We start from the raw sequence: 22,210 nt of genomic DNA, 5'->3' as shown, positions 1-22,210 counted from the left end.
CCCCTGCCCTGTGCCCCTGGGGGTCCCGTGCCTCAGTCCCCTGCCCTGAGCCCCTCGGGGTCCCGTGCCTCAGTCCCCTGCCCTGAGCCCCTCGGGGTCCCGTGCCTCAGTCCCCTGCCCTGAGCCCCTCGGGGTCCCGTGCCTCAGTCCCCTGCCCTGAGCCCCTCGGGGGGACCCAGCCCTGCCCCCAGCACCCCCGCCCTGGGCTGTGGCCGCCGTGAAGTTCTAGCTCATTTTTCGGCTCATTTCCCACAGCGGCCTTGGAACTCGCGTGGCCGGCCCCGGGTGAGGGGGGGAGGAGGAGGTGGCAGTGCCCCCTCGCCGGTCAGCGCCGGCGATTCCAAAGTCAAGGGCACAGCCCGAGTGGCGGGAGCCGCGCAGCCCCAGGCACGAGCACTGCCCTGCTGGGTCTCCCCTCCGCGCTCCGCTCGGGTCCTGGCCCCCTGCAGCACAGGTCTCACACGCACTGGCCAGTCCCAGACCTGCAGCGGCTCTCGCGGCTGCCTCGCTCCTCCTCGAACTTCCACACCCCGGCAGCAGCGAGCGGCCACTCGGGATGCCCGAGGCCCAGGCCTGGCCCCCAGCTCTCTCTGGAGCCCCAGCTCTGTCCACCCAGGGCACGCGTGGGACCAGGGGCTGGACCCCGCACAGGAGGTCTTGGCCGGCCCGGGCCCGTGTCGCCAGCCCTGACAGCCAGCTGGGGGCCAGGCAGGCGGGGCCTCCCACGCGGATCTGCCTGGACTGGCCTGGGCTGCGCCTCCTGGGCCCACCGGCTCCAGTCACAGGAGCACCGCCTGGGGCCAAGCGCAGGTCCTGTCGAGGAGGAGGCAAGTCCTGACACCCCAGCGCCGCCCCCCAGCCCTCTTCGGATTCGAGGGAGGGGGCTTCAGAGCAGGGTCACCCCAGGGAGCCAGGGAGGCCGCCGCACAGAGGCAGCGCAGGATTCAAACTCAGGACCCGGGAGTCGCGGCCCAGGCACCGGCGGGGCGGGGCGTGCGCGCGGGGCGGGGGGAGGGAAGGCCCGGCCCCGCCCCCAGGGCCCCGCCCCCGCGGCATGACCGGAAGTGCGCGGGGTCCCCAAGATGGCGCCCGAAACCCGGAAGTGAGCGGCGGCCGCCGGGAGGCTGGGGGAAACTGAGGCGCCGCGCGCTGCGCGCCCGGCCGGACCTGGGTCCGAGGTGAGGCGCGTCGGCCGCGACCCGGCTCTGAGCCCGCCTGGGCCGACCCCACTCCGGCCCCTCGCGGCCTCCCTCGCTCCGGCCGGGGGGGGGGTGTTCCGGGGTCCGCGGGGCGGAGCGAGGGTGGCGGCGACCCCCGCCCCTCGCCGCGAGTCCCGCCCTCCTCCGCGACCCCCGCCCGGCGTCGCTTCCCCGCGCACCGGGACCCCGCGCCGCGCGGTGACCCCCGCTTCAACCTTGACCCCACCCTCCGCCTTCGCGCTTTCGTCCCCCCTCTTTCCGGTGGCCGTCTAGGCTGCCCGCCTGGGTGACCTCCGACCTTTCCCTCCCTGGTGACCCTTGGCCCCCCTCGTTCTGCCCCTCCGTGCGGTGCACCCCGCGACCCCTGACCCCGGGCTCCCTTCCCCTTCGCTGCCCGGCCCTAGCTGGGGGCTGCGACCCCTGGGCTCCTGCGTCGGTGCGTGCGTGGGGGCGGCCGGCAGCCCGCCCTGGGGAGGGGGCTGGCGAGGGGTCAGCCCCGGGGCGGGGAGTGCGGAGCGGAGGCGAGGCCGGGCGCGGGGGGCGCCGCTGGCCGCGGGTGGCCGGAGCCGGAGCGCGGAGCCCCGAGGGAGGCCGGGGGCCGGGCTGGCCGCCGGGCGGGAGGGCGCGGGGCCGGCGCTCTGGGATCTCGGCCGCCCCGCGGGGCATCCCCGGGGCTGCTTCCCGGAACGCCTGCTGGTCCCGCCTGCCCGCGGGCCGGCGCTCTGCACCCCGGGCGGGCGCCGGGCTGCGTGGACGCCTGCTGGCCGATGTGAGGCGGGGGCGGGGGGGGGGCTGACCTGAGCCGGAGACCGGGGGCTTGCTCTCAGGTGAGGGGCCCGGCTCTGCCAGGCGCGGGGTCGGGAGAGGGTCCCAGGACTACAAGTTAGGGCCGTGCTTGCTGCCCCCCCCCCCCCGCCCTGGGGTCCCGGCACCAGGGAAGCAGGAGGCAGGGGTCCCTGGGATCCCCCACGAGGGGGGCAGGGGTCCCTGCAGACCCCCCCGCCCTGGGAGCCACCACAAGGGGGCAGGATCCCTGCAGACCCCCCCTCCCGGCTCCTGGGATCCCCCACGAGGGGGCAGGAGGCAGGGGTCCCTGGGAGCCCCCATGAGGGGGCAGGAGGCAGGGTCCCTGTAGACCCCCCCAGCTCCTGGGATCCCCCATGAGGGGGCAGGAGGCAGGGTCCCTGTAGACCCCCCCAGCTCCTGGGAGCCCCCACGAGGGGGGCAGGGTCCCTGCAGACCCCCGTGGCCTCACACCTGTCTACAGCTGGACAGAGGGGCATGGAGGGCCTGGTTCCCGGGCGCCTGCCGGGCTTTGAAGTCTGGGGGCGTGGGCTGAGCCGGCCCTGTGCCCGGGCTGAGCCGCAGGAAGTGCTGCCCTGAGAGCCGCCCCGTGCCCCCCCCCCCGGGCTGGGGCGGGGTGGGGGCGGCCTTGACGCTGCCCCTGCCCGGTGCTGGTGCCGGCGGAGCGGTGCGTCTGTGGACGGTGGGCGTGCGCGCGGTGCCCGTGTTGTGTGTGTGTCCGTGTGCAGGTGTGTGACTTGTGGGAGTGCTACATGTCAACATGCACACGTGTGTGCGGTCTGTGTCGCGTATGTGAGTCCCGTGGGCGCGTGTATGTGAGAGAGATTCCTGAGAGTGTGTGTGTGTGTGTGCGAGAGAGAGAGAGAGAGAGAGCGAGCGCGCCCCCGAGGGCCAGCTTGCAGTGTTTCCAGTCACTTCCCAGGTCTGAGGGCTGTGTGGTCAGGGGGTGCAGCCCGAGGGGGGGTCACTCAGGTCCAGGCCCCTCCCCCTGCCGGCCGGAGGGGTGGCCTCTGCCCCGCCCTGGTCCCACATCTGCCACCTGACTCGTCTGTCCCTGCCGCAGTCCTGCTGGCTCTGGGGCCGCCTGGCGCCCCCCAGCGCCCCCCCAGGAGGAGTGGTCTGGCCCCAGGACTCAGGGGAGGGCTCAACCCTAGCCGGGGGCTGTGCAGGCGACCAGGGTTCCAGCGCTGGGCTGGTGTCCGGGAGCAGCGGGAGCCCCTGTGATAGGAGCCGCCCAGAACAGGCAAGTCCGCGGGGACAGGAAGTGGCTCGGGCAGGCGCTGGGGATGAGGGCACCCCACGGGGCGAGCCGGCCACACCAGGGGCTCCGGGGGCCGGTCCCAGCCCGGCGTCCTGGGAGTCCAGCTCTGCCCTGCCCGGCACCTCAGGGAGCTGCCTTGGGCTGTTGGGATGGCGAGCGGGGGCTGGGGGCCTGGAGGGGCCCTGGGGCGGCCGCGGCGTGGCGGCTCCTCCGTGGGGCCCGGCCTGTGCCTCCAGTGGCGCCGGAGGGGGTGACCGGCCAGCTGGAGCGGCGGCAGCTCTGCCAGGAGCCCGAGGCCTGGCCCGCAGCCGCCTCCCGCCTCCTCCTGGGGGCTGCTGGGGCCGCCTGCTGGCTGGGCTCCCGCGGGGGTCAGCAGGTGGGGCACCTGTGTGCTGGGCGGGGCGTGGCCGTGTCTGCCGTGCTGGCCGGCTGCTGGGTGAGGGACCGCCGCGCGGACTCTGGCCCGCAGGACGGCTCTGCGAAGTGAAACTGAAACCGGCAGCCCTGGCTCTGGCCCCAGCCCCGGGACGGACGCGGTTTCGAAAGTGCTGGGTTCCAGACCCCGGGAGCAAGCCAGCCGCGCTTCCTGGGGCCAAAGGCCACAGGCCCGGGACGGACGCGGTTTCGAAAGTGCTGGGTTCCAGACCCCAGGAGCAGCCCAGCCGCGCTTCCCAGGCCAAAGGCCACGGGCCCGGGGCGCGGGGTCTGGGGAGCTGTCTCGCTGTCGCTGGGCTGGCACCTCGTCCCACTGCTGGGCTTCTCCCTGTGCGTGGCAGGTAAACTGAGGCGGGCTTGCCCCTGGACAGCCACTTTCCCGGCCTGGCCGCCTTGGACGTTGGCTGCCGCCCCAGGGCCCCTGTGCCCGCCGCAGCCAGGCTGTGGGTCCAGCAGGTCAGGCGCACACCCCCTCACCGCGGCCCCTCCGTGTCATGTGAGGGGACGCGGAGGGTCACGGGGGAGGGGTGTGCTTATCCCAGCGGCTCCAGGCCGCTCCGGAGCTGGGAGGTGGCAGGGTGGGGTGGGGGTTGTTGGCCTGGCCTGGGCAGGGTGAGGGAGGGAGCCACTGTTGCCGTCCTGGGTGCCGGGGAGCTGGCCGGGAGCCTTTGTGGTGTTACATCAGGCCTTGGACTGACCGACCCGTCGGGAGCCGGGGGTGCTGGGGGCTGCGAGGGACGGTGTTGGGGGTCGGCCAGGCACAGGGGGGCTTGGGGGCCACTGTGGGCTGCCACCCCAAGCCCAGGCCTGAGGCTCCTCCTGGAAAACCAGACAGTCGAAACCGGGGCCACGTCCCCGTCTGGAAGCCCCCATGGCCTGCTGCTCCGGGGCCTGGGGGGGCTACGTCCACCCCTCTGCAGGGGGCGTGGCCTGGGGCGGGGGTGGGGCTTCGGTGCCTCAACAGAGTGCACCTGTCCGTGCTGCTGGCTGGTCATCGATGGCTGTGGCTGTGAGCGCCCGTGGCCTGGCGGTGGGGCTCTGTGGCCATGGGGCTCTGTGGCTCTGGGCTGTGGCCTCTGTGGCTCTGGGGTGGGCCCTGGGGATGTGGGGCCATACAAGGGAGGTCTGCTCAGCAGCGGGGTTCCCGTGGGGTCCTGGGCCGGGAGGTCAGCTGCAGTGTCCCTGGGCGCCCGGGGGGAGGTGTGCCGAGGACGCAGGGCTGAGCCCCTGTGGCTGAGACCCCCGGCCGGCCTGAGCGCCTGCAGAGGGCTGAGCTGGGAGTCGCCATCACCTCTCAGGGTGGAGGGAGCACTCAGGCTCCGCCTCTCCCTCCCCCCACCCCCCTGCACATGGCCAGGGTCTGCAGGGCAGGCATGGCCAGCTCAGGGCGCCGTCTCGTGGCCCCAGGTCTGTCTGGATTGATTTGAGAGTTAGAGCGGGTGAGGCAGAGAGAAAGACCCTCTGTCCGCGGGTTCATTCCCCAAACGGCCGCAGCGGCCAGGGCTGGGCCAGGCGGAACCCAGGAGCTAGGAGCACACCCCCGCAGTGTGTGCCCCCCAGGCTCGTGGGCCGTCCTCTCCGCTTTCCCGGGCAAACAGGCAGGGAGCTGGATCGGAAGAGGAGCAGCCAGGACTCAAACCAGGGCCCGTGTGGTTGCCGCGCTGCGGGCGGAGGCTGTGTCCGCGGCACCACAGCCGGCCCCTTGTGTGATTGACCGCCTCTAGCTGGTCGGCTCTGGGGCTTCTTCCTCGTCTGACACGGGTGCTCTCCGGGCTCAGACCGGGGTCCCTCGCGACGTCCCTGGCGTGAAGACTGTGGAGGGCACCCGAGGACAGCGAGGCGGGGTGGGGCAGCAGAGCTGCTGTCCTGCTCCGGTCTCTGAGGGCCGGGCCCAGAGGCCGAGCCGTCAGGAGAAGGCGCTCTGGGGCCAGAGGTAGCCGCTGCCTTGGCTGGCAAAAGGCCGGGTTTTCTGTCTGTTCTGAGAGGCAGAGCTCCTGCCTGCTGGGCCCCTCCCCACCAGTCCCCAGTGGCCGCGAGCCAGGGGCTCCGTCCAGGGGGGTACCCGGACCCGAGGCCAAGGCCTCGCAGGGTGCACGTCGGCAGCAAGCTGGACCAGGAGCCAGAGCGGGGATGAGACCCAGATACAGTGGGCGTCGAGCTGCCCGCCCCTCGATGCCCCTGTAATGAGTGACCACAGATGAGGGTGAGGCGTCCGGGTGAGCAAGCCCGGAGGGTGTGCCTGGCCGCCACGGGGTGCTGGCCTGGCCTGGCCTCGTGGGCGCAGGTTACGGCCCCTGGCAGCACGAGGTGGCAGGAGACTGCACGGGGGGGGGGGGTGCAAGTCCCTTGAGCCCCCTCCCAGCTCTGCCCCATAGGTGGGTCTGGGGCCCAGGGTCCCCCTGTGACCATGGAGGCTGCAGGGCTCTGCTCCCTGAGGGCCCTCACGGTGGGGGCGGCACAGGCCGTGCCTCGCACGGCTGGGGTGGACGGGGGTCCGGGCCGTCCCTGGGCGCTGGGCGCCGTCCCCTGCCTTTGGAGGCCATGTGGGCTGTGAACAGGACCGGCTTGCAGGGCGCCTTCTCTGCGTGTTTGCTTTTCTTCTGTTTATCTTTATTTGGTGTTTGAAAAGCTGAGCATAAAGAGAGATACATTGTATCCGCTGGTTCTCTCCTACATGCCCACAGCAGCCAGGGCTGGGCCAGGCCAGAGCTGGGTGGGCGTGGCAGGGACCTGAGTACTTGAGCCGACCCTGCTGCCTCCAGGACACCCGTTGCCAGGAAGCGGGGTCAGACGTGGGGGGCTCAGGCCCAGGCAGTGCCCTGTGGGATGCGGGGGTCCCGAGCGGCGTCTGTGCCGGCGCCCACGCCCGTGAACGTGGGTCTCACTGTGCGCTGGGCCTCACGGTCGTCTCGGGAGCGGTTTTCCCGGTGCCACTGGCCTGCATCCCCTCCCTGATGTGTGCACCTGTGCGCCAACAGCTGCCCCAGGCTGAACTTGGCCTGGTCGGGGGACAGCAGCCGCGGGGGCCTGCAGGTCGGCTGGGGCAGTAGCACCCCCTTTCGCCTCAGAGGCCTTGGGCTGAGGAGCGGAACTGGGAATTCGAGACAGACCCCACCCCGCCGGCCGCACGCCTCTCAGGCGACCTTGTTTGTCTGAAAGGAGGCCGAGGGCCTCTGGCCCAGCCCCTGTGAGATCGTCACGGCGCCTGCCCGGGGCACGAGCGGGGCTGCCTGTCCTTGGCATCCGAGCCGCTGCCCTCTGGCGCCTCCTGGGACCTCCACAGAGCCCAGGGTCACCACCCTCGGCAGGCGCCGTGTGCCGGGGCTCCCAGGGCCGGGGGCTGTGCCGGGGGCCGTGCTGGAGCCGGTCCACCCCCACCCCAATCCCACCACCGTGGGAGCTCTCTGGGACGTCATCCAGACACAGGACTTAAAATGCTATTTTCATTTTATTCGAAAGGCAGAGAGACACAGAGATCTTGGCTGTGGGGATCCGCTCCCCATACACCCACGACGGCCAGGACTGGGTCGGGCTGAAGCCAGGGCCCAGGAATTCTGTGTGGGTCTCCCACGAGGGTAGCAGAGACCCGAGAACTCGAGCCATCACCCACTGCCTTCCTAGGCGCGTTGCAGGAAGCTGGATCAAGCGGAGGAGCCAGGACCCAAACCAGGCCGTGGCCTCCACCACCGGGCCGGGGAGCTGCCCTGGGCTGTGGTCTCCGTCACTGCTCCCTGGCCCCGGGGAGGAGGTTGGGAGGGACCTCTCCTAACTGCCGTAAGAGGTGGGGCAGGCAGCGGGGGCCAGAGAGGCCCTGGGGAGGAAGCACGCGTGCTTGGCGCTCGGCTCCGGGCGGCGTCCAGCCTGTGGGTTGGCGTGACCAGCTCCGAGGTGCCCTCGGCAAGGCCTGGCCGCAGTCTCGTGTGTGGGTCCGGAGGGGGCCCGGTTCCCTGGGTTCTGAGGTGCCCATCCCAGGGCCGGCTGGGAGGCGGAGGCCGAGCCAGGAGCCCGGGCACCGGGGGCGCTGGGTTCAGGTGGTGCGGTGGGCTGGCGTGTGGTGAGGCTGCCTGTGGCCGGCCTTGCCAGGGCGCGGATACGTGACCACGGCAGGGCGGGAGACCCTGGTGTGCACCGGGTCCTGCCCGGCCAGCACTTCCCCAGGCTCCTGCCGTGGGCGGGTCCTGGGCCCCGTCCACCTTGGTCACCTGGGCCCCGCCCACCTCGGTCACCTCCGGTGGGTTCATTCAGCGAATATTTAGGCAGAGAACTTTGTCTCTTGCAGGGGGCGGGCTCAGCTGGGCCTGCCCAGGCCCTGGGGGGGGGGGGGCTCTGCCTCCCAGGGCTGTGGAGGGGGCTTTTACTTTCATTGCTTTTGGAGGTTTTCCTTTTTTTAAATATTTACTTATTTATGTGAAAGGCAGTCGGAGAGAGAGAGATCTTCCGTCCACCTGGTTCACTCCCCAAATGCCCGCAATGGCCAGGGCTGCACCAGGGTCCCCCACGCGGGTGCAGGGCCCAGGACCTGGGCCATCGTCCACTGCTCTCCCAGGCCACAGCAGGGAGCTGGCTGGGAAGTGGAGCAGCCAGGACTCGAACCCGCGCCCCTAGGGGATGCGACCCTGCAGGCAGCAGCGTCACCCGCTGCGCCAGCGCCGGCCCCGGTGGTGCTCTTGTAGGACCTGAGCTCTAGTGCTCCAGGAGACGAGCAGCCCCTCAGGCACCACAGCCCTGCTGCCCCCCGCAGTGTGAGCCCCCAGTGTGAGCCCCCCAGTGTGAGCCTCCCTCAGTGTAAGCCGCCTCAGTGTGTGCCCCTCAGTGTGAGCCCCCCTCAGTGTGCCCCCCCCAGTGTGAGCCCCCCAGTGTGTGCCCCCAGTGTGAGCCCCCCAGTGTGAGCCCCCAGTGTGAGCCCCCCAGTGTGAGCCTCCCTCAGTGTGTGCCCCCCTCAGTGTGTGCCCCCCTCAGTGTGAGCCCCCCAGTGTGAGCCCCCCAGTGTGAGCCCCCCAGTGTGTGCTCCCCAGTGTGAGCCCCCCAGTGTGAGCCCCCCCAGTGTGTGCCCCCCTCAGTGTGAGCCCCCAGTGTGAGCCCCCCAGTGTGAGCCCCCAGTGTGAGCCCCCCAGTGTGAGCCTCCCTCAGTGTGTGCTCCCCAGTGTGAGCCTCCCTCAGTGTGCCCCCCCCAGTGTGAGCCCCCCAGTGTGAGCCCCCCCAGTGTGTGCTCCCCAGTGTGAGCCCCCCAGTGTGAGCCCCCCCAGTGTGTGCCCCCCTCAGTGTGAGCCCCCAGTGTGAGCCCCCCAGTGTGAGCCCCCAGTGTGAGCCCCCCAGTGTGAGCCTCCCTCAGTGTGTGCTCCCCAGTGTGAGCCTCCCTCAGTGTGCCCCCCCCAGTGTGAGCCCCCAGTGTGAGCCCCCCCAGTGTGTGCCCCCCAGTGTGAGCCCCCCCAGTGTGAGCCCCCCTCAGTGTGCCCCCCCCAGTGTGAGCCCCCCAGTGTATGCCCCCCAGTGTGAGCCCCTCAGTGTGAGCCCCCAGTGTGAGCCCCCCTCAGTGTGAGCCCCCCTCAGTGTGAGCCCCTCAGTGTGAGCCCCCCCAGTGTGAGCCCCTCAGTGTGAGCCCCCCTCAGTGTAAGCCGCCCCAGTGTGAGCCCCTCAGTGTGAGCCCCCCTCAGTGTGCCCCCCCAGTGTGAGCCCCTCAGTGTGAGCCCCCCTCAGTGTGCCCCCCCAGTGTGAGCCCCCCAGTGTGTGCCCCCCAGTGTGAGCCCCCAGTGTGAGCCCCCCCAGTGTGTGCCCCCCTCAGTGTGAGCCCCCCAGTGTGAGCCCCCCAGTGTGAGCCCCCCTCAGTGTGAACCCCCCCAGTGTGTGCCCCCCTCAGTGTGTGCCCCCCTCAGTGTGAACCCCCCCAGTGTGTGCCCCCCTCAGTGTGAGCCCCCCTCAGTGTGAGCCCCCCTCAGTGTGCCCCCCCAGTGTGAGCCCCCCAGTGTGTGCCCCCCAGTGTGAGCCCCCAGTGTGAGCCCCCCCAGTGTGTGCCCCCCTCAGTGTGAGCCCCCCAGTGTGAGCCCCCCAGTGTGAGCCCCCCAGTGTGAGCCCCCCCAGTGTGTGCCCCCCTCAGTGTGAGCCCCCAGTGTGAGCCCCCCAGTGTGAGCCCCCAGTGTGAGCCCCCCAGTGTGAGCCTCCCTCAGTGTGTGCTCCCCAGTGTGAGCCTCCCTCAGTGTGCCCCCCTCAGTGTGAGCCCCCCCAGTGTGAGCCCCCCAGTGTGAGCCCCCCTCAGTGTGTACCCCTCAGTGTGAGCCCCCCAGTGTGAGCCCCCCCAGTGTGAGCCCCCCCAGTGTGTGCCCCCCAGTGTGAGCCCCCCAGAGTGTGCCCCCAGTGTGAGCCCCCCCAGTGTGAGCCCCCCCAGTGTGTGCCCCCCAGTGTGAGCCCCCCAGAGTGTGCCCCCAGTGTGAGCCCCCCCAGTGTGAGCCCCCCCAGTGTGTGCCCCCCAGCTGTCAGCCGTGCACGGGCACACCCGCCGTGTGGGTCCGAGTCGCGCTGGCAGACACGGGCTGCTGTTAGATTCTCAGAGCGCGTCCCTGTGTCCGTTCCCCCACGGTGGCAGCATCTTGAGAAAACGCTGGGACTCTGGCACTTGCGTGGCCCGAAGGTGTCTGTCCCGGTTGTCTTTGTGCCCGCGTGTGCGTGTACGTGTGTCTGGTTGTGTTTTGGTAAATCAGCAGTCGGGGGGGGGGGGCCCAGTGTTACAGTGTAGCGGGTACAGCCGCTGCCTGCGGTGCTGGCGTCCACGTGGGCACGGGCTCGAGTCCCGGCTGCTCCACTTCCCATCCAGCTCCCTGCGGTGGCCTGGGAGAGCAGTGGAGGATGGCCCGAGTGCCTGGCCCCTGCACCCGCGTGGGAGACCCCGATGGGGCTCCTGGCTCCTGGCTTCAGCCTGGCTCATCCCCGGCCGTGTGGCCATCTGGGGAGTGAGCCAGCAGGTGGAAACTCTTTCTCTCCTCCTCTCTCCATTTCTCTGCCTTTCAAACAAACAAACAAATCTTATACAGCATGCCCAACCCCCCACCCCTCTGAAGGGCCCTGGAGTCCACCTGCCCCCTGCTCCGCAAGCACAGCCCCGAGCAGACGCCCCGGAGGCCTGGAGGGAACAAGCGTGGCTGGGGGGGGGGGCTGCCCTCCCACGGGGCAGGGGCAGTCGGGGGCAGCAGGGACCCCGGCGAGGGGTTGGTCAGCCTCAGGCCAGGCCAGATGTGAGCTGGCTCGGGCACTGACAGCAGGGAGGGCGCGCAAGGCCTGGCTGGACGCAGTGGCCCCTGCGGTGGGGAGGGCTCCCAGGGTCCCCGGGGTCGGCACCAGGAGGGCGGCATTTCCTGATGTCAAGTCCCCTCCCCGCGTGTCCCACCGACGTCTCCCACTTGTGGCTCTGGGGGACCGAACCCCTTTATCCATGATGTCCCCGGCTGGTGTCTTGCTGGGACTGACCCACTCAGCACCCACCCGAGGCCTCCGTGAAGCCACGGCCATGCTGAGCAGGGCTCCTGGAGCCGGGCCTGGGGGTGGCGGGGCTCTGTCTCCATGGGGTGGGCCTGGGGGGGGTGGCGGGGCTCTGTCTCCATGGGACGGGCCTGGGGGGGTGGTGGGGCTCTCTCCATGGGACGGGCCTGGGGGGGGTGGCGGGGCTCTGTCTCCATGGGACGGGCCTGGGGGGGTGGCGGGGCTCTGTCTCCATGGGACGGGCCTGGGGGGCGTGGCGGGGCTCTGTCTCCATGGGACGGGCCGGGGGGGGGGTGGTGGGGCTGTCTCCATGGGACGGGCCTGGGGGGGGGGGTGGCGGGGCTGTCTCCATGGGACGGGCCTGGGGGGGGTGGCGGGGCTCTGTCTCCATGGGACGGGCCTGGGGGGGTGGCGGGGCTGTCTCCATGGGACGGGCCTGGGGGGGGTGGCGGGGCTCTGTGTCCATGGGACGGGCCGGGGGGGGTGGTGGTGGGGCTGTCTCCATGGGACGGGCCTGGGGGGGGTGGCGGGGCTCTGTCTCCATGGGACGGGCCATGGGGGCAAGGGGCCAGGGTGCCCTTTCCCCACCAGACAGCCCTGGCTGGCCAAGCCGGGGCCCAGCCAGGCGTCCAGATTCCCTGGGACTGTCTGCCCCACATCAGCCGAGCCTTGTGAAATCCGCAGCCCCTCCGCCCGGCTGGGGCCCTGGGCCACGTGCTCAGGCCGTCTGAGCCCTGCAGTCCGTGCGCGGAGTCCAGTGGGTCACGGTCACGGCCTCGAGGTCGCGGCCTGTGGCACGTAGGGCTGGGGCTGCCTCACGGTGCGGCAGGGGTACCTGGTCCCCGGTGCAGAGGCTCTGTGAGGGCTGCACTGTCCCTGTGTCCCCGTCACGTCCCGGGCCTCAGTCTCCGTGTTTGCCAGTGTCGGCGGGGCGGGGAGGGGCCGTGGCAGGTGCTCTGGGGCGGGGTCTGGAGGGTGCAGCGGCCTTGTGCTTCTGAACGTGCCCTTTGGGTCTCCGCGTCCTGGGAGAGACACGCAGGTGTGGCCACTAAGGAGGGCGTGGCGCATCTCCCCGGAGCGGCACCCCGTGGGCAGCCGCCGTGGACGTGGCCTGCTGGGGGCGTGTCTGGACGCAGGGCCTCCTGACGCCGCCCAGGACCCTGTCGGGCCACCAGTTCCGTCGTCTTTGTCTCTAACGGTGACACGCTTGAAGGCGTCATTCCAAGGGAGATCACATCTCTGCGGCCACTGGCACCCACGGCGACTGAGTGTCAGGGTGTGCGAGAGTGTGCTCGTGTGTGTGCTTCCGTGTGTGTCAGTGTGCGAGACAAGTGGGTGTGTGCTCGTGTGTGTGAGTGTGTGAGATGAGCGAGTGTGTGCTTGTGTTTATGTGTGTGCTTCTGTGTGTGTCAGTGTGTGTGCAAGACAAGTGGGTGTGCGCTCGTGTGTGTGAGTGTGCGAGAGTACGCTCGTGTGTGTGCTTCTGTGTGTGTCAGTGTGTGTGAGATGAGCAGGTGTGCACTCGTGTGTGTGTAAGAGTGTGTGTATGTGTGTGTGTGAGTGTGCACTCGTGTGTGTGTAAGATGTGCGGGTGTGTGCTCATGTGTATGTGTGTCAGAGTGAGTGTGTGTGTGTCAGAGGGAGTACCCATGTGCGCTCGTGTGTGTGTGTGTGTGTCAGATGAGCGGGTGTGTATGTGTGTCAGAGTGTGTGTGTGTCAGAGTGAGTGTGTGTGCGAGGGAGCAGCCCTGCACACCCCTGCTCTCCCCAGCTGCCACAGGCCTTCCTGGGGGAGGGGCATTCTCCTGTGAGAGGAGGGGCCTGGGGCTGAGTGACAGCCTCGCGAGCAGTGGGGGTTGGGGGGCCGTGGGACCCCCAGGGCACCCGGGGCAGCAGGGAGCGCGAGGTGCTGGGGAGAGCCGGGCTGGTTCCTGGGGAGGGTGGCCCCTGCGGCGTGAGGGGGGCAGCAGGCACAGAAGCACCCCCCCCCGCAGCCACAAATCCACGGCTTTCTGTGGATTCGCTGTGCCGGATGTCCCCTACCGCGGGAGCCCCACGCGGGGTGGCCTTTCGTGCCTGCGGCCCCCTGAGCGTGAGCGTGGTGCCGGCCCTGTGCCGGCCGCGCCCCTGTCCTGCACGCGTGAGCGTGGTGCCGGCCCTGTGCCGGCCGCGCCCCTGTCCACGTGTGAGCGTGGTGCCGGCCCTGTGCCGGCCACGCCCCTGTCCACGTGTGAGCGTGGTGCCGGCCCTGTGCCGGCCGCGCCCCTGTCCTGCACGCGTGAGCGTGGTGCCGGCCCTGTGCCAGCTGCACTCCTGTCCTGCACGTGTGAGCGTGGTGCCAGCCCTGTGCCAGCCACACTCCTGTCCTGCACGTAGTGGCCCCACGAGTGTGTCCACTCCTCTCAGTGCGCACTGGCCCGCCTCGCCGTGGCATTTCGTGTCCGTGTTTTGTGTGGCCGGGCTTGGCCGGCTCACAGTCACCCGCTGTCACCATCGCCCAGGCCGCCAGGTCACAGCCGCACACGCGGTGCGAGCCTCCTGCCTCTGTTCCCATCTTGGGTTTGTCACACGACCCTGTCACACGGCCACGTCGCTGCCCCTCCAGCCCTGAACGCCCTGGTTGGTCAGAGGCCTCCCGGAGCCCAGCACAGACCCCCCAGCCCAGCCCCTCCCGAGGTGCTCCCTGCGGGCCACGTGGGAACCTGAGCTCCCCTGGAGAAGGCGTCCAAGGGGCTCGGGGGCTGTGGGGGAGGGGGCTGGGGTTCCGGGAGGGAGGGGTGAGTGGGGCCCGCAGCGTGACGTGCCCGTCCCGGTGGACTCAGAGCCCTGTGCGTGGGGAGGGTCGGCCCTGTAGAGCGGGGCCCAGGGCATGGTCCCGGCAGAGCCCTTCGGGGGGCTGGGAACAGTGGCTGTGGGCGGCTCCTTTGTTCCCGGGTGAGCAAAGCAGGCTGGGAGTACCGAGGCCCCCCATGGCCGTCCGCCGGCCTGGCCCTGCCGACCCTGCCCTCCCGGCCCCAGTCTCGGTGGAGAGGCTGTTGCCGGGCCCTGGCCCGTGGGAGCCTGGGAGGGGGCCGTGCAGGTCAGCCAGGCCCCCGAGGGGTCCCGGTGTGGGGTAGGAGCAGGAAGCGATGCGGGGGCCTGGGTCCCCGTCCCGCGCTCCCCCTGCCCCGGCACTGGGGGGAGGGAGCGCCCCCTCCCCCACGGATTGCACAAGCCGCCTGCGCGAGGCGACGGCGATTACTGGAAGTCCCGAGGATTTCCTCACTTCGGGGCCGGGCCGGGAGTGGCAGCCGCACCTCCCCTTCCTGCCTTCCCCAGTGATTAACGCCCTGGGCCGGCTGCCCACGCGGCCTGGGGCCCGGGCCCTCGGGGGTCCGCAGGTGCCGGAGCGTGGGGTCGGCGCGGCTCCGGTGGCCCCGGGAGGCCCTGCCCCGGTGCAGCCCCGGCCCGGACGGGTGTCTTCCTCCACAGCCTTGAGGACTGGTTGTGAGGTCACGGGCCGGGGCCTGCACAGGTGACAGTGCCCCCTGGGGTCGGCTTGTGAGGGCGGGGCGGGGGCGTGGTCTCAGGGCGCCGCCTCTCTCCACAGGACAGGATGCCGCCACCAGAGCCAGCGTGGAGTGAGAAGCCCAGATAGACGGCCTGCGCCCCGGGGCCCGGACCCCCGTGCCTGGCGCCTGGCCAGAGCCACCCGATGCTGGCCGTGGGGCCGGCCATGGACGGGGAGTACCCTCAGCATGAGCCCCCGCCTGCGGGCAGCATCCTCTACAGCCCACCACCCCTGCAGGTGAGCCCCGCCCAGGGCCTCGGCCTCGGCCTTCCCCGCCCCTGCCGGGGTGCCGGCCTCCGGGCCCTGCAGAGGCTGCTGTCTGACTGAAGGGGGTCCTCAGGCCCCACCTTCCGGGACGACTCCCTGAGGGGACCCCCAGCTCCGTCGCTGGCTGTGCAGGTTCTTCCCGAGGTCCTGGCCTCGGGGGGAGATGTGGGAGCCCGAGTGGGCCCCGAGTCGTCTTTAACCTTGACTTCACGGGGCTTCAGTTCGGGGTGGCTCGTTTCTTGCGCAGCCTTTTCCCACGAGGCCAGTGCTCGGCGAGCAGAGCTGCGTGCCCCTGGCCGCCCAGCCGCTCAGGGTCACGGCCGCAGACCCCTGGGCCCCGCCCGGGCGGCCTCGGGTCATTTGCCGACGGCACAGTTTTGCCCTTCCCAGATGTCGCAGGGTTGGGGTCACGTGGGCTGTAGCCTTCTCAGCCTGGCCTCCCCGGGTGGCGACCACGCGTGTCTGCCTGGCTCTGCAGCTCCGAGCCCCGGTCCTGGTGGGCCACGGTGTAGCCGTGCGGTCACCTCTGAGGGTCGCCTTCGGCCGCTGGGAATAGTTCCACACAGGCAGACTGTCACGTCGCAGGCGGCCCACAGGCCCGGAACCCCCTTTCCTCAGTGAGCCTGCAGCGCCTGCCCCGTGGGGAGGAACACCTGCAGTGGGGCCCGGGGGTGCCGGGCAGCGCTGGGGGGCCGAGGCTGTGCCTCAGTCCAGAGCGAGGAGGGGGCCCCGTGGGGGCCGCGGCTCAGCTGTGGACGGCTGCGTCCTGGGGCAGCTGGTGGTGGCGCCCAGGAAGCCGACCACCCGCCGGGACCCCTGCTGTGCCTGGGCAGCTGTGGCGGCCGGACAGGGACCTGGGGGCTGAGGACCCTGCTGCACGAGGTGCGGTTTGATGCCGGCTTGGCTCTGAGCCGCCTTGGCGATCCGCACAAGGGAGGAGGGGTCCCTTGGTCTGCAGGGTTGGGCTGTCGTGAGGGGGCTGCCCACTGGCCACACACGGGGACGTGGCCAGGGAGCCCCCGGAGAGGGGGCCCTGCGACCCCAGGTGGAAGACCCCCAGGGCCCGCTCTGCACGCCTGGCCGGGATCAGGTGCCGTCTCTGGGCCAGTCTCACACCAGAACCTGCCCCGTGAAGGTGGAGTCGGCCTGCTCGCTGCCGCCGGCAGATTCCGGTTCCGGGAGGGTTCTGGCGGGCCGGCTGTGCCGTGGGTCTGAGGTGTCCCTGACTGGCAGCCCCAGCACAGCCACAGCTGGGGAGCTAGGTAGGCAAGCCAGGACTGTCCGGTCCCTCTTGGCCGGGGAGCTCCGTGAGGGCAGCCCCAGGCCCGGCCTGGGCACAGCCTGAGCCCCGCAGCCCCGTGGCCTCCATGGCCTTTGTCCCCTGTGGGCCCCGAGCCCGCTGCCCGAGTTCTGTGGGACATTCTGGATGCGCCACGTGGCCCTGGCGTTTTCTTGTCCCTCTGCGGGCCGGTGGGGGGGTAGGTGGACGCTAGACCAGTGGCCGGGGCGGCCCCGCTTCCTTCTGGAAGCTTCCACAGAGGATCCCTGCTGTGGGCCCTGGAGCAGGAAGCCCGGAGGCCACTCGTGCCACCCCCACACTCGGACTCAGGGAGGCCGGGCCCCCGGCAGCTCCCAGCCCAGATGGGCCTGGCTGTGGCCTGCTGGGGCCCCCGGGGCTGGCCGTCCCCGTGAAGCCGCCGCAGGGCCGTGGGGAGGCCGCCTGGTGCCGGGATGAGCCCTCGGCCTCTCCCAGGGACCCCGGGCTCCCCGCGAGAGTGGCGGAAAGGCAGGCCCCGCCGCCGAGTGCGCTCCGTCTGCCGGGCACGAGGTGTCCGAGCCCAGGCCCGCCCGACTGCTCCCTGAGCTTGCCCCTCTGGGCCTGCCGTGCCCTGCACTGTGCCCCCCGGCGGGGGCGCCGGCCTTTGCCAGGGCACCGGGGAGGCGCATCTGGCCAGGGCAGCCTCTCCCGGGGACGCCCGTGCCCGTGGGCCCGTCAGGTCCCAGTGCGGGGCCGCAGGGAGGCACGGAGACCTCAGGCCCCTGTGGACCCTGGACTCGTGGTCCCAGCTGCCCACCCAGCCCTGTGAGGAGCGCTGGGCCCCCCAGCTGGGAGGAGACACCGGACTGCCTCCCGTCCTGGCCAGAAGAGCCCAGGGCCCACCCGGGAGTGAGGTGGGCCTCACCCGGGTCTCCCTCGCGTGGCCCTGCCCTCACCGCCTCACCCCTGCACACTGGCCCTGGGCCCAGGCGGGCCGGGCAGTCTGGCCTCCCAGGCTCTCCAGGGGCCTGGGGCGGCCGGCTGGCGCTGGCCCCCCCCCCGCCAGCTCCCGGCCCTGTCCTGAGCCCATCGCGGTGCCGACGGGGAGACTGAGGCCTGGCACTGCTCACAGCCCCAGGGGAGCCCCGGCCCCTGCACCCGCCTCACGCCCGCCCCCTGTTCCAGAGCCCCGCGCTGCACTCCCCCTGGTGGAGCCCCTGCCCACAGGCGCCGTTCCCAGCCTACGCCAGCGAGAGCCAGTGAGTGGGCAGGGCTGGGGGGGGCGGGCGAGGAGGGCAGCGCTGCGCCCGCCGTGCGGGAACCCTGGAGGGGCCACGTCGGGCTGTCGCGGCCCGTGGCTGCCGAGTGCCCATCCTGGGCCCTGGAGGGCAGCCCTGGGCAGCGGGTCCCGCTCCCCGTCAGCCCCGTCACCCCCTCCCCTCCCGCCCCCAGCCAGTTCACAAGCACCGCCCCCTTCCTCGGCGGCCAGCCCTGCCCGGACACCAGCTATGCCCCCGTGGCCTCCGCCTCCAGCCTCCTGCCAGAGAGCAGCGACTTCCCTCAGGTAGGAGAGGCCGGGCGTGTGGTGGGGTCTGCAGGCCCTGCTGCCCACCCCGGGACCCAGCGACCTTGGCTGGGCCGCAGGCCCTGGGGTTTGTGGGAGGCCGTGGGCAGGGAGCATGGCTGGTGCTTTGTGGGTCACTGGGGCCCGGGCCCCCGGGCCACCAGCTGCGAAGAGCGAGCCCCAGCCGGCCCTAGAGTCCCTGGCTGGGGGTGGGGGGCGTCGGAGGCCTGCCCACGCCCCTGCCCTGACCTCGGGTCAGTACGAGGACCTGTGGCAACACAGGAAGAGCGGGCACCCAGGGTCACCCTCCCCGTGTGCCCAGACGGTGGGAGTGTCGATGTCCCTGGGCAAAGCAGAAGGCAGGGAGAGGGTGGTCTGGTGCCCTGGGACCCCGGGGGCCGCTCAGCTCCGTGACCCCTCCCGTGTCTGCCGTCGCCTAGGTGGGGTGGACGTCAGAGCTGCTGGCCCCCCACCCCGCCACTGCCCCCAGCTCGCCCTCCTCTGTCCCTGCCTGTCTCCCCCTCCCTGTGATGTGTTCGGGGCCCCGTCTGCCCTGGGTCCCACCACAGCTCCACTGACACGTGTGCGGCCGAGCGCCTGCTGCGCCTGCCCCTCAGGGCAGTGGGCCGGGTGTGGCGGGTCGGGGAGGCGGGTGGGCGTTGCTGGCAGCCTCAGCCCCGGGGCTCCTGCTTCTTGGAGCCAGCAGAGTCCTGACCTGAGCCTGGCGTGAGAGGCTTTCACGGCCGTGTCCTGGCCGGCCCAGATGTGTGACAGTGGCGGCCGGCACGGCGGTAGCCCCAGAGCTGTGCCCGCCTCGTCCCAGAGCCTGTGGACTTCACGCAGGCTCCTGGTCACCCCAGCGTCCCGAGCGGGGCAGGAGGGGCCGCGTCGGGGAGACGCTAGAGGAGGCCGAGCTGCTGGCCTGGACCATGGAGGAAGGGGCCGGGAGCCAGGGAGCAGCCAGGAGCTGGGAATGCCGGGGCCGGCTCCCCCCGCCAGCCCTGCCGCACCTGGCGCTGGCATCGGGCACAGAGGAGGCGTTGTCTGACGGCAGGAAGGGGAACCGTGCGTGCGCTAGCGCCGCCGGAGGGCTCGGGAGGAGTCGGGCAGGCAAACCCAGAGCTGGGTAGGCAGCCGCAGGCTACAGCACGCCAGCTGGCGACCACCGGAGCCGCTTCCTGGCGGCCGGAGCGGAACGAGACAGGGGCCGGCCCGTGTGGCCCTGCCACCCACGGGAGAGAGCAGAGCTGCCCAGCTGGGTGGGGCAGCTCCCCGGGGTTCCTGCAGTGCGAGGGTGGGCGCTCCTGGCCTTGGTGCTGGCCGCCCTGGCTGCCGTCAGCCCTCCCCGGCTTCTGCACTTGAGCCCTTCAGGGCCCCGGGGCGCAGGACCCCGGAGCGGCCAGTTGCGGGCAGCTGCTTGCTTTCTGGAGACACAGGGCTCCGGGGAGAGGACACTGCTCCCAGGAGCGCCGGGTCAAGTGGGGCCCCACGCCTGGCCCAGGGCTCCGGGAGCTCTGTGAGGCCGTCCGCACGCCTGAATGTTCTAGAGAAGCTGGGGACCCCCAGACTCCCCCGCGCCTCCTCCATGGGGCGGGCAGGGGTGCTCCCCGGGCAGCACCTCGGTGGGGCAGCGGTGACGCTGTGCCCGGCTCGGGCCGTGTAGCGTCCACGGCCAGCGTGCTGAGTTTTGACCTGCGGCATCAGCGCGCCGCCCGGTCCCTCCGTGGGAGGCTGTGCAGGGCCCCCTCCTCGCAGAGGGGCAGCGGGCGTGTCCGGCATCGCGTTCCGCCGGCGACGGGAGCTGAGTGGGCTGCTCCCTCCCTCCTCCTCCCTACGGCCAGGTCGGAACTCTGCGGCCCCGGCCCTCGTGCTCAGCATCGGGGCCTCCGTGTGGCCAGCAGGTGCGGGTGCAGAGATGTGTTTGCTGCGTGGCCACATCAGGGGCTGGGCAGGTGTGTGTGACCTGCTCTGCCTCATCCGCCCGCCTGGGCCTTCGGGGCTTCTGAGTGCGCGAGGCCTGCCCCCGGGGGTGGTCCCGGCGTGCTGCCCGGGCCTGCGGGAAGTGCTCAGCTTGGACGCCCTGCTCAGTGACCTCGGACAGCCTGAGCCTGGAGGGCAGGCCCGGTGGGGGTCTCAGAGCCGTGGGGTACAGTGTGAGGGGTGCAGGTGTGAGGGGTGCAGGTGTGAGGGGTGTAGTTTGGAGCTGCAGGGGTGTATGGATGCAGGTGTAAGTACAGGTGTGTGTGGATGCAGGTGCAGGGGTGTAGCGTGGATGCAGGTGTGTGGATGCAGGTGCAGGGGTGTAGCGTGGATGCAGGGGTGTGGGTGCAGGTGCAGGGGTGTAGCGTGGATGCAGGTGTGTGGATGCAGGTGCAGGGGTGTAGCGTGGATGCAGGTGTGTGGATGCAGGTGCAGGGGTGTAGCGTGGATGCAGGGGTGTGGGTGCAGGTGCAGGGGTGTAGCGTGGATGCAGGGGTGTGGGTGCAGGTGCAGGGGTGTAGCGTGGATGCAGGTGTGTGGATGCAGGTGCAGGGGTGTAGCGTGGATGCAGGTGCAGGGGTGTAGCGTGGATGCAGGTGTGTGGATGCAGGTGCAGGGGTGTAGTGTGGCTGCAGGTGCAGGGGTGTGTGGATGCAGGTGCAGGGGTGTAGTGTGGATGCAGGTGCAGGGGTGTGTGTGGATGCAGGGGTGTGGGTGCAGGTGCAGGGGTGCCGTGTGTGGGTGCAGGTGGGTGGGGCCCTGGGGATGTGTGTGGGTGCAGGGGTGTAGTGTGGATGCAGGTGCAGGGGTGTAGTGTGGCTGCAGGTGCAGGGGTGCAGGTGTGTGTGGGTGCAGGTGCAGGGGTGTGGATGCAGGTGCAGGGGTGCCATGTGTGGGTGCAGGTGGGTGGGGCCCCGGGGGTGTGTATGGGTGCAGGTGGGTGGGACCCCGGGGTGTGGGGCTGCAGGTCCATGGGTGAGGGTGGCCACGCTGTCGGTGGTGCACCCGCAGGCCCTCTGCACCTGTGCCTCCAGCCGTGGCTGAGCCCTCGAGGGGCCCCCGGGCTCTCCTGGGCCTGGTGCTGCTGGCACCCCGGCCCACCTGCCTGTGCCTGTCTGGTCGTCTTCCCGCGCCCGCGGCTCCCGCCCTGCAGGGAACAGCCCTGCAGAGCGGCTCCGGGCGTGCCCTCTGGGCTCTCCTGAGCACCTCACGCCCTGGGCCCCTCCTGGCCTCGGCCCCTGGGCTGTCCCGAGGGCCGTGGCGCTGGGTGTGGCCACTGGCCTCTCCGTGGGGCCTCCCCCGCCGGTCGGCAGAACAGGGCGCCCACCGCACGTCCCCCAGGAGTGAGCGCCTCGGGGAGCGTGTCCGGGAACAGCGCTGCCTGCCAGCCCGGGGCTTCTGGGAAGCCGGGCTGAGCTCACAGCCCAGGAAAGCGCCAGGCAGCCTCGCGGCCTGCGGCAGGGCTGCACATCGACCCTCAGCTGGGTCTCCGCAGGGTCAGAGGTCTCGCCCGGCTCCCCCCAGTTACCAGCACGGGCGGCGCGGGAGAGCGCTCTCTTCTTACAGGAAGCCCTTCTGCCCCAGGCCTGGGCTCGGGGCGGCCGCCCCACGCAGGACTCCCGCGGGGTGAGGCCCAGCCGCACTGCGGCGCCCGTGACGGGCAGGAGGGAGCGCAGACTCCAGCCCAGCCCCGAGGTGTCAGTGAGGCGGGGGTGGGGCCGGGGTCCCGGGGGTCTCCCCCACCCTTACCCCTCCCTGGGCATGAAGCAACGCCTGCACTGGCGCAGGTACCCACCCGACCCACGGTGTCACGGGGAGGGCGGTCAGTGAGGGAGGACGGCAGGCAGGAGGCCAGGGAGGCGGGCGTGAGGGCGCCCACAGCCGTCAGGGGCTCCCGAGCCCCCAGCCCCCCCAGGCCCTGCCTAGCCTCACGCCCCGCCTGCCTGCTGGCCTCAGCCCTGCGAACGCTGCCCGCTGGGCCGCACCCAGGGGCGGGGGCCGGCAGCCCCGTCCTCAGCCCTGAGCCCAGGACAGAGCTGCTCCGGGGCCACTGCGCCCTGTGCCGCCTGCAGTGCTGGGGGGCCGCTCTGGGGGCCGAGGGGGGAGAGGTGCTCCCAGGCCGAGGGGGGCCGTCCGGCAGCCTCCCTGGGCAGACCACCCCAGCCCTGGGCCTGCTCCCTGGGCGCCATCTGGACCTCTGGAGCCAGGGACAGCGAGAGCCCTCTGTCCGTCTCCTCTCCTGCTCCCCCACCCCCAACTGTATCCCAGCGAGAGCTCGCGCCTGCTGGTCCTCCACCAATGCCTGCAGGAGGCAGGCCAGGCCCGGCCAGGCGCTCGGGGTCTCCCACCGGGCAGGGCCCAGGCACCCGGGCCATCGTCCTCCCCCCAGGGTTAGCGGGGCTCTGGATCGGAAGTGGAGGGG

The 22,210-nt window shown here is 71.5% G+C and overlaps 1 protein-coding gene across 6 annotated transcripts in view; it reads left to right on the top strand.

Annotated features, from left to right (window-relative positions):
- Positions 1-1,021: 1,021 nt before the first annotated feature.
- The window catches only part of SBNO2 (strawberry notch homolog 2), a 37,450-nt gene continuing 16,261 nt past the window's right edge, over positions 1,022-22,210 (top strand). For 3 of the 6 annotated variants that reach the window (XR_016222468.1, XM_051840285.3, XM_089315213.1), the window contains exons 1-4: positions 1,022-1,178; positions 14,759-14,956; positions 17,430-17,503; positions 17,697-17,808. Coding sequence is in view for 5 of the 6 variants with exons in the window: in XM_051840285.3 (XP_051696245.3) it covers positions 14,864-14,956; positions 17,430-17,503; positions 17,697-17,808 (279 nt within the window). In the remaining variant the exon portion in view is untranslated. Of the gene's footprint in view, positions 1,179-3,098; positions 3,247-3,826; positions 4,041-14,509; positions 14,684-14,758; positions 14,957-17,429; positions 17,504-17,696; positions 17,809-22,210 lie in introns of those variants that run through there. The other 3 variants (XM_089315214.1, XM_089315215.1, XM_089315216.1) reach the window with 3 other exon arrangements.

Source organism: Oryctolagus cuniculus, chromosome 16 (genome assembly GCF_051225735.1).
Source record: "Oryctolagus cuniculus isolate XC-2025 breed Fujian yellow rabbit chromosome 16, ASM5122573v1, whole genome shotgun sequence".
Classification (NCBI taxonomy): Eukaryota; Metazoa; Chordata; class Mammalia; order Lagomorpha; family Leporidae; genus Oryctolagus; species Oryctolagus cuniculus.
The sequence above is the reverse complement of the archived record's forward strand: the minus strand, read 5'-3'. Positions and strand labels throughout refer to the sequence as shown.